Here is a 10,873-nt window from a genome sequence, read left to right as displayed (position 1 = left end):
GTCTATATACAGTATGTGCAAATGGCGTGAGGAGGTAAGGCAATAAATAGGCCATAGTAGCGAAGTTATTACAATTTAGAAAATTAACACTGGAGTGATAGATCAGCAGATGGTGATGTGCAAGTAGAAATACTGGTGTGTAAAAGAGCAGAAAATTAAATAAAATCAATATGGGGATGAGGTAGGCTTGGGTGGGCTGGGCTATTTACAGATGGGCTATGTAAAGCTGCAGCGATCGGTTAGCTGCTCGGATAGCTGATGTTTAAAGTTATTGAAGGAAATATAAGTCTCCAGCTTCAGCGATTTTTGCAATTCTTTCCAGTCATTGGCAGCAGAGAACTGGGAGGAAAGGCAGCCAAAGAGGTGTTGGCTTTGGGGATGACCAGTGAAATATACCTGCTGGAGCGCGTGCTACGGGTGGGTGTTGTTATCGCAATAGTTTCTTTGCAGCAATTCTGTCACGGCATTCAAGAGAAGAAGATGAGGACCAAGGTGCAGCATGTTGCGTGTTCATATTTAATTAAATAACAACCGAACACTAAACACGAAAATGACAAAAGAATAACCGAAACAGTTCTGTTTGGTACAGGTACGAAACAAAAAACAACTACCCACAAACACTGGTTGGAACAGGCTACCTAAGTATAGCTCCCAATCAGAGACAACGATAGACAGCTGCCTCTGATTGGGAACCACACCAGGCCAAACACATAGAAACACAACAACATAGAAAAAAGAACATAGACTGCCCACCCTAGTCACACCCTGGCCTAAACAAAATAGAGAATAAAAAGCCTCTCTATAGCCAGGGCGTGACAAATTTGACCATGAAAGCCTGATTCACACAGTCTCCTCTGAACAGTTGATGTTGAGATGTGTCTGTTACTTGAACTCTGTGAAGCATTTATTTGGGCTGCAAATTCTGAGGCTGGTAACTGTAATGAACTTATCCTCTGCAGCAGAGGTAACTCTGGGTCTGCCATTCCTGTGGCGGTCCTCATGAGAGCCAGTTCCATCATTGCGCTTGATGGTTTTTGTGACTGCACTTGAAGAAACTATCAAAGTTCTTGAAATGTTCTGTATAGACTGACCTTCATGTCTTAAAGTAATGATGGACTGTTATTTCTCTTTGATTATTTGAGCTGTTCTTGCCATAATATGGACTTTTACCAAATAGGGCTATCTTCTGCACAACCCCCCTACCTTGTCACAACACAACTGATTGGCTCAAACGCATTAAGAAGGAAAGAAATTCCACGAATTAACTTTTAAGAAGGCACACCTGTTAATTGAAATGCATTCCAGGCGACTACCTCATGAAGCTGGTTGAGAGAATGCCAAGAGTGTGCAAAGCTGTCATCAAGGCAAAGGATGGCTATTTGAAGAATCTCAAATATAAAATATATTTTGATTTGTTTAACACTTTTTTGGTTACTACATGATTCCATATGTGTTATTTCATAGTGTTGATGTCTTCACTATTATTCTACAATGTAATTTGTAAGTCGCTCTGGATAAGAGCGTCTGCTAAATGACTTAAATGTAAATGTAAATGTAGAAAATAGTAAAAATAATGAGTAGGTTTTCTAAAACTTTTGACCGGTAGTGTATCTTATTGTTTTTGTTAATACATTTTTCTTTATTCTGATTTGGTTGATGTGTGTTTCTGTTGGGTTTTAAAGACAGGAATCATCAGTCCTCTTCCCAGCATTTGACTTATACACCACACGCTACACCTGAGGTGACATATATTACACCAAACTGTAATAAGTAGCATAATGCTTGTTGTCACTTGTCAAATATATTTTGATCCCTTCTCTGACTCTGAAGTAAGCCTCTACGCTCCAGTCCTGCTCAAGCCAAACTCAGCTAAACATTTCTACACAATACAAATACACTGTGAGCAGCTAGTCAGCATGTTTGCCCACATGTATTGCCTTGCAGGCTGGATATTGTAGTCCTTTACAATTGAGTCACGCCCTCTTGCGCTCTTACATCACAACAAGGAAAACCACATATCCCAGCATGACTTTCATCAGCCGTTTATCTAGCTTTACCCAATGGATGCTTGGTGCGCTTAATCTGTGACCAATCTGTGACCAATCGGAGGGTAATCTTTTAATTCTAAGAGTTAACTACCATGAAAACCGTTTTACCAACGCAATTTTCATAAATTCGTTTGTAACATAGCGTGAAATGCGATTGTGCGATCTGTAAAGTCTTCAGTTTGGGCAACAGGTGGTTGGCATAAACAGAGACTTATTGCAGGTTTTTGTCAGCACACAGGTAACATGTTGTTTTGTATCCATTCTACTTCTGAAAGATAACGCGTGGTGTTTCAGTCAATATGAATTGTATAAAGTTTATGTTTTAAAATGGGCTAAACAACAATGTTACATAACTAACCTATAGCCTATCACGGTCAACTAACCTCTTCATTGTTGTACGGATGTGTAACTGAAAAACAGCTTCTATCTCAAGGCCGACTGTTAAATAGACCACTAGCTGGCCTCCATCCAGTACCCTGCCCTGAACTTAGTCGCTGTTACAAGCAGGGTACCACCCGGTTACTCACCCCTGCACCTTCGAGGCTGCTACCATATGTACATAGACATAGAAAACTCGTCACTTTAATAATGTTGACATACTGTTTAACCCATTTCAAATGTATATACTGTATTCTAGTCAAGGCCATCCTATTCAACTATTGCTGTACATTTACTATTCTATCCACGTATTCTTCAGATATACTACATATTCTATCCACACTAGGTCCATAATGTCTATACAGCCCATCACACACAAACACAGACACACACACATATATACATATATATATACACATATATGCTTCACCCCCACCTACATGTACAAATTACCTCAACTAATATGTACCCCTGCACACTGACTCGGTACCGGTTCCCCATGTATATAGCCTCGTTATTGTTATTCTTATTGTGTTGCTTTTTATTATTACTTTTTATTTGTCTACTTGGTAAATATTTTCTTAACTCTTCTTAAACTGCACTGTTGGGTTAAGGGCTTGTAAGCAAGCAATTCACGGTAAAGTCTACACTTGTTGTACTTGGCGCTTGTGACAAATACAGGTTGATCTGATATATATATATATAAATACACTCTGGACTCCTGCATTGCTCGTCTTAAAATATTTCTATATTTCTTAATTCCATTATTTTACTTTTAGATTCGTGTGTATTGTTGTGTATTGTTAGATATTACTGCACTGTTGGAGCAAGGAACACAAGCATTTTGCTACAACCGCAATAACATCTGCTAACGTTACATATGTGTATTCGACCAATAAAATTTGATTTGATTTTTCCATTGCACTGTTCAAATTGTAATTTTTGAATTAATCCATAGAATGAACCGTGGCTATGGCCTAAATGGTGTCATTCCTACTAAGTGAGATTGATTTGCCGGATGAAATAGATAACATAGCCTATTGTCTTTGATCCAACTTTTTCCACAGGGGCAACAGCTCCCCATGCTACCGGGTTTGCGGTTCTGTATGCCCTCCGCGGCAGCTCTATTCGGATCGTTCTGCCATGGCTGTCGCAGCCGGGCGCGTAGTTTGTCATTCCGCGGCTTTAGTGGGTCACCCCGACAGAACAGCCGGTGGAACAGTCAGGATTCAATTGACCTACCTACTGCGGAGAACCCACGAATTCTCATCACAGGTTAACTATTTTTTATTATCTCAAGTAGCAAATAACACTTTATGGCCCATAGTCTATAGATAGGCCATATAGGATGTATATGTGTTTATGAAATTGTGTAAAATCTGTATTTTTTTAATTATACAAGCATAGGCATGCTGTCATTCTAGTTTTTGTCATTTCGAGTTGTTTTCACTGTTCCGTAAGTGGCAATCCTCTTTTCCTTAGTACAATAGGCTGTGAGTAGACTGGGGACAAAAAGGCCCCAGCAAGTGACCACGGGCAGAATAATAGACTGAGGCCAGTTTTTGTCTGTACATAAAGCTTTGGTGAAAACAAAAAAGGTTGCAGCCTGGTTGAAGCAGAATATGACAAAACATCCAGCCCTACTTTTTTCTGAAATTGTACATAAGAAACACATTTTCACCATATATTCTCTGAGACCTTTTAGCAAATACAAAGTGACAATTGAGATGGTGTTGCTTCATGAATGCTTATGAATTCTGCATTGTATTATCCATTATTTTTCTCTTCATGGTTAAGGCGGCCTTGGCCAGTTAGGTGTGGGGCTTGCAGAAATCCTGAGGTAAGAAAAAACTAAAGAGCAATCTTTTCTTCAATGCTGATTTCTTCGATGTTGATAGCCTGAATATTCCACAGATTGTAGAATTCTCACTTAACATCTAGTTTACCTTCTGGGGTTGGGCTCCTATCCAATTAAATTCCGTAAATTCCAGGAATTAACTGAAATGTCATTTTTTAATTGAATATCAATGTGTAGGAATCAGTACGGAACAGAAAACGTTATCCTATCGGATATTAAAAAGGCTCCACCAGAAGTGTACAGAAGTGGTAAGTTTTCTTAGTTGGACCGATCAACAATTCTCTATTGATCTCAATGTTCATGCACATCTCCATACTGCGCTTCTCAAATCCTCTTCTTTTCTGGAGAAAATAACATGTCCCCTGCCTTGAAGGGGAAATCTGTAGTTTGTCAATCTCTTCTCCTCTCCCTCAGGCCCGTTTGTGTATGCTGACGTGTTGGACTATAAGAACCTCAGAGAGTTGGTGGTGAATAACCGCATCACCTGGCTGGTGCATTACAGCGCTCTACTCAGTGCTGTGGGAGAGGCCAATGTGGCCCTGGCACGCAAGATTAATATCACAGGTCAGCTCCAAATTCACACACACACGCTATTGCAGTATCCAGGGCAGTATCACAGTATCCGTTTTTGCAAGGTTTGTATGTTTTTGTCTAAAGCTTCACTCCTTGCTGTTCTTTCTAGGCCTTCATAATGTGCTGGACCTGGCTCTGGAGAGCTGCTTACGTCTCTTTGTCCCTAGCACCATCGGAGCTTTTGGCCCTTCTTCTCCCCGTGACCCCGCACCTGACCTGTGTGTCCAGAGGCCTCACACCATTTATGGGGTTTCCAAAGTGCACGGTGAACTGATGGGGGAGGTGTGACCTGTTATGTTCACACACACAAATATACACACATCAACACACAAACAGTCATAGATGCAGTCATAATGCGACCACATTGCTGTCAAATGCACACTCTTGCATACACTCAACCTGCCGGTCCTCTCTTAAAGCAAGAGCACACAACCTGCCGGTTCTCTCTTAAAGCAAGAGCACACAACCTGCCGGTCCTCTCTTAAAGCAAGAGCACACAACCTGCCGGTCCTCTCTTAAAGCAAGAGCACACAACCTGCCAGTCCTCTCTTAAAGCAAGAGCACACAACCTGCCGGTCCTCTCTTAAAGCAAGAGCACACAACCTGCCGGTCCTCTCTTAAAGCAAGAGCACACAACCTGCCGGTCCTCTCTTAAAGCAAGAGCACACAACCTGCCGATCCTCTCTTAAAGCAAGAGCACACAACCTGCTGGTCCTCTCTTAAAGCAAGAGCACACAACCTGCCGGTCCTCTCTTAAAGCAAGAGCACACAACCTGCCGGTCCTCTCTTAAAGCAAGAGCACACAACCTGCCGGTCCTCTCTTAAAGCAAGAGTTTTCACATGTATATTTTTCAGAGAAAGTAAGTCAATTAATTAACGTAGTGCAGATAAAGTGAAATATGCTTTTGCTGGTTATTTGCTTTGATTGTGTTAAATCTCTCTCTGTTAGTATCTTCATCACAAGTATGGACTGGACTTCCGCTGCCTACGCTATCCTGGCATAATTTCAGCTAACACACAGCCTGGGGGAGGAACAACAGGTAACCCAAATTTATCATATAATCATTTATTAAAGTATTAATGCCATAGGGATATATTCCAATACATTCTGTGTACTTTTTTGCTCTCCTTTCCCATAGACTATGCTGTCCAAATTTTTCACGATGCACTCAGCACAGGTCACCACGAGTGCTATTTACGCGCTGACACACGTCTGCCCATGATGCACATTGGTGACTGCCACCGTGCGACTGTGGAGTTCATGCAGGCCCCGGAATTCCAACTGTCACTGCGCACATACAACATCGCTGCCATGAGCTTCACCCCTGAGGAAGTTGCCATGGAAATCCGCAAGCACCTGCCCCACCTCAAGGTCACCTATAACCCTGACTCTGTCCGCCAGACCATTGGTATGTTCATTGTTCACCTTATTGGTGTGTGTCTGACTGTCTGTGGAGTGTTTTTAATTGTTATTGAACCTCAAGATGTGTGATTTGAATTAAGCCATAACAGAAGTATATGGAACGTTTTCTCCTTCATGGTGTATAGGCTAGAGTAGATATACATTGTATTTTTGTAGTAGTATTAAATATTGTACGCCTTACATGTCAGCCTTTCTCTCATCCTTGACCTCCTACAGCATTGCTATTTCAAATCGAATCAAATCAAATGTTATTTTATTTGCTCTGGGTTTGCTTCACACGGTCCCCAGTCATGAATCATGTCATTATTGGGTCTTATGAAAGTTGTGATGTGTAAAATAACTCTTGACCATGATTGTTCCCTGGTGTGTAGCGGACAGCTGGCCAGTGAGGTTTGATGACTCCAATGCACAGAGAGACTGGGGCTGGAAGTCGACCTATGGGCTTGAGGAGCTCGTCTCAGACATGCTAAGCTCCATCCGTGACAAGAAGACCAACGCCGGACTGCCAGTCAGCTAGCGGGCCCCACTCACAGACACTGACCTGCCAATCACTATTCCCTTAAATCCACTTCATTCTGGGTCTGCCTATCACAACAGACCCTCTTTAACCATAATTTCCAAACCAGGAACCTTTTGTATGTCAGCAATATTCTACAAATAAACCAGGGACTATTTTCAAACCAGGAGTCTTCAGCCAGAACCACTCAACTTGCCACGACAGTGGACACTGAAACCACACACGCACACACACACACACACACACACACACACACACACACACACACACACACACACACACACACACACACACACACACACACACACACACACACACACACACACACACACGGTAGGCAACAAGCACACGCTCTCATAATAGCAGCCTTACTCATTTTAGGGAATCATACTGTCAATCATTCTCTTCTGTTGTGACTTTCTTCAGTTTATGTTGTTTTAATTGTGATAGCGATCATTTAAGTACCATAGCAGGTTTAACATAAGCCTCAAACCTCTGGGGGAAATAGGCTTCAGGCAAATAATTGTACATATAGTTAAGTCAAATCAAATCAAATTATATTTGTCACATGCGCCGAATACAACAACCTTACAGTGAAATGCTTACTTACAAGCCCTTAACCAACAATGCAGTTTTAAGAAAAATAAGTTTTAAGTAAAAAAAAAAAAAAGTTAACAAAAGTAAAATAAAAGAAAAAAATAATTAAACAGCAGCAGTAAAATAACAATAGCGAGCCTATATACAGGGGGTACCGGTACAGAGTCAATGTGTGGGGGCACCAGTTAGTCAAGGTAATTGAGGTAATATGTACATGTAGGTAGAGTACCCCTACCATCAGTTTACAGTATCTCAAGGGGTTGGCTTTCATTTCCCTCTTGGCCTGCTGCATTAGGGTAGTATAGAGGGCACAGTGAAATGACACAGCAGCAGTGAGAGATATAGGGAAACCTATCAGGCATAATGGATGCAGAAGAAACAGAAAATCCACAATGTTTATAAAAAGGCCTGCCTTTACAACACAACTTCAGAAAATGTTCAAATATCTTCATATTTCTTTACAGGCACAGTGTTATTTTGGGTACAAATGGGTACCAAATATATTCAGAATTGAAGCCTTATTTTTAATGAAAGACTTATTAGAAATATATTTGTGGGTAATGAACAAAATTGCAGTGTACTTTTGATCAGAAATTGAATAAATCTCTTAATTTGCTCATTCTGTTTTGTTATTTGCTGTTGGGGGACTGATTTATTATGGCAGTATTCTAGGCTACTAAGCGGTAGGCCTACTGTGTGTTGATGAACAGACCTTGGCCTACAAGCATTTCGCTACATCTGCAATAACATCTGCTGAATATGTGTGTGTGACCAATAACATTTGATTTGATCATTCAATAATTTTGAATTTCATCATAGGGTTTCATAACTCCAGCAATATTTTGAGCTACAATCCAAAGAGAACTGTGGTGAAAAATATATTACATTTCATTAGGTTTGATTGATACATAACATACATTTGATTGTTAGAATGTAACATTGAGATAGAATGTTGCTTACAGTATCAGCCTACCGACAACACATACAGTACCAGTCAAAAGTGTGGAACCACCTATTCATTCAAGGTTTTTTAATTTATTTTTACTATTTTCTACATTGTAGAATAATAGTGAAGACATCAAAACTATGAAATAACACATATGGAATTATGTAGTAACCAAAAAAGTGCTAAACAAATCAAAATATATTTTCAATTTGAGATTCTTCAAAGTAGCCACCCTTTGCCTTGATGACAGCTTTGCACACTCTTGGCATTCTTTCAACCAGCTTCGGGGAAGGTATTGGTATGTGTTAGTTGTAGGTGTGCCCATGGGGCTGGGGATCAGAAATGTCCTGTGCAAGAGAGGCAGTTTGATGTTTCCAGGGTAAGAGTAGTGCAGAAGTTGTCATATGCTGAGGCAGTGAAGAAAGTAGAGGAAAATGGGTCAAGGGGGAGGGATCCTGAGAGGAGTGGTGTGAGTAGTAGATCTGTACCAGTACAGAGGATTAACCAACAAGTGATATATGTTTCAGTTAAGATGAGATTTTTTGCATTTATAGAAATGGTTATCAACTGTACTGCAAGGATGGAACGTAAGTCACAGAAAATTGAGGTTGTGGTGGCAGCTGCAGAGAGGTATTTAGGTGTGCGAGATTTTGCGTCAGAAGAGTTACAGGGTGTGTTAAGTGGTGGTGTTCCATCCTTTCAGGCTGTAGGCCTGAAGTAGGACTAAATAGATTAAAATAGTGGAGTAGGGTGGTGTTTATTTTTGTATTTTATTATTAGTATATATTTATTTGTGAGTGTAGTTAGATGGTAGGGTATTTATTTATTTTTCAAGCAATGTATAAGGGAGTTATACTCCAGTCTAGTAGGTGGCGGTAATGCAACATTTATTGGATGTCAACAGCCGTTAAACCTCATCGAAGAACCTGTTTTTATTATTATTATTATTTTAATTAACAATTAATCAATACACAAAGTACATGGAACACAAGTATATGTAAAGAATATACAAAGGACAATTGGGCTAGGGGTACAGTATCACATTACACAAGGACCTAAAGGAACATACATACACTTATTCTAACAGCTTTTTTGTTGGTAGAGTATTTAATTGTCTTAAAATATAGTTACATTTTTTTTTTGTAAGGTAATAAATCGTGGTGTTTTGTTAGTAAATTTACATTTGTGAATATGAAATTTGGCCAAAAGAATAATGAAATGAATTACATAAAATAGTTTCAACTTATTTCTATTGTAGGAAAATAATCCAAACAGTGCATCTCTCCACAATAGTGTAAAATCTTCATAAACGTGTTCAATTATAAATCTACTGATGTCTTGCTACAGTTTCCTTACATGAATACAATGCCAAAAAATATGCAACACTGTTTCGGGGTGGTCATTACAAAAGGTACAGTTTGAATTGATGTTTTTCTTAAACTTCTTCATTTAGTGGTTGACAGGATAATATTTATGAATACTTTTAAAATAAATGTCCTTAATTTTGTTATTAAGTAGGTATGTGTGTGGCAACATGTAAAACTTTTTTCCAAAATATATTGTCAATAAAACCATTCCAATAAGGCATGACATACGGTAAAGATACAACATCCTGTTGAAACAAGACTCATATAGCTCTATTGTTGTTGAATAGACCAACAACAAAAAAACTTTCATAATGATGAGTCAACAGGGTTAATCGTAGTCAGGTCCTGAGGGTCAGGTCTTGACACGTTCCTGAAAAATAAAGCAACACCTGAGGGAATGGCATCTTAAACAATTGCAAAATCTTTAGGTGTTACAGGGATCTTGTAAAGTGAAAATAATTTCTTATAATTGAGTAAAAGACCCTCTGCATTTACAAGTTGGCGCACCAATAGGATATTATTTCAGAACCAATATTCTAAAAACAAAGAAGTATTTTTATACAATATATCCTGATTATTCCATATATAATATCTGTGTGGAGAAAAATGATGCTTAGAAATTAAGGACCATGACAAGAAAACCTGCCGATGAAAAACAGTTTCACTGGAACTTTGTCAATATTATAACTGCAAACCAACATGAAGTAAAGGCCACCAAAAGTAGAGAAGACATGAAGAATAAAGTTCCACATAGACTTGTGTCTTCTTAGGACTTGTTTTATCCAATTGATCTTAAAGGTATTATATAAGGTAGTAAAGTCCAGAAAATTCACCCTACCAAAACTCATAAGTGTTCATTACAGCAGTTTTCCTAATGTAATGGGTAAGGTTTCTCCACAGACAGTTGAAAAGCATCTGGTCTATCTCTTTACCGTCAAGATATAAAGATAGAGCGGCATATGCTAGCCTACAGTTACCCTCAGCCTTGGTTATTAGGACTCTTCCTTTCAAAAATAAGTCCCTCTGTAGCCATTGATTAAGCTTCTTCTGGGGGTTTTTAATAAGAGGGTTAACATTTTGTAAGCCTCTAGACTTCTAGTCCTTAGTAATAGTTATGCCTAAATATGTAAGTTCTTCTTTCACTGGAATACCATAATATTTATTTA

The 10,873-nt window shown here is 39.3% G+C and overlaps 1 protein-coding gene across 1 annotated transcript; it reads left to right on the top strand.

The window, feature by feature from the left end:
- Positions 1-3,505: 3,505 nt before the first annotated feature.
- Positions 3,506-7,961, top strand: LOC129813423 (L-threonine 3-dehydrogenase, mitochondrial-like). The gene is made up of 8 exons (XM_055865758.1): positions 3,506-3,701; positions 4,224-4,266; positions 4,462-4,532; positions 4,699-4,848; positions 4,967-5,139; positions 5,807-5,897; positions 5,997-6,266; positions 6,652-7,961. Exons 1-8 carry the CDS (start codon positions 3,509-3,511, stop codon positions 6,795-6,797), a joined length of 1,137 nt encoding a protein of 378 aa, XP_055721733.1. The 5' UTR covers positions 3,506-3,508; the 3' UTR covers positions 6,798-7,961.
- The last annotated feature ends 2,912 nt before the right edge of the window (positions 7,962-10,873 follow it).

Source organism: Salvelinus fontinalis, chromosome 16 (assembly GCF_029448725.1).
Source record: "Salvelinus fontinalis isolate EN_2023a chromosome 16, ASM2944872v1, whole genome shotgun sequence".
NCBI lineage: Eukaryota > Metazoa > Chordata > Actinopteri > Salmoniformes > Salmonidae > Salvelinus > Salvelinus fontinalis.
Note: the sequence above shows the minus strand (reverse complement) of the source record. Positions and strands in the feature narration are given on the sequence as shown.

Excerpts from the sequence above, each read along its gene's own strand:
- LOC129813423 (XM_055865758.1), top strand. The coding sequence starts at position 3,509 with ATGCTACCGGGTTTGCGGTTCTGTATGCCCTCCGCGGCAGCTCTATTC. Across the intron at positions 4,533-4,698 it reads ACCAGAAGTGTACAGAAGTG|GCCCGTTTGTGTATGCTGAC; the intron begins GTAAGTTTTCTT and ends CCTCTCCCTCAG. Across the intron at positions 4,849-4,966 it reads ACGCAAGATTAATATCACAG|GCCTTCATAATGTGCTGGAC; the intron begins GTCAGCTCCAAA and ends TGTTCTTTCTAG.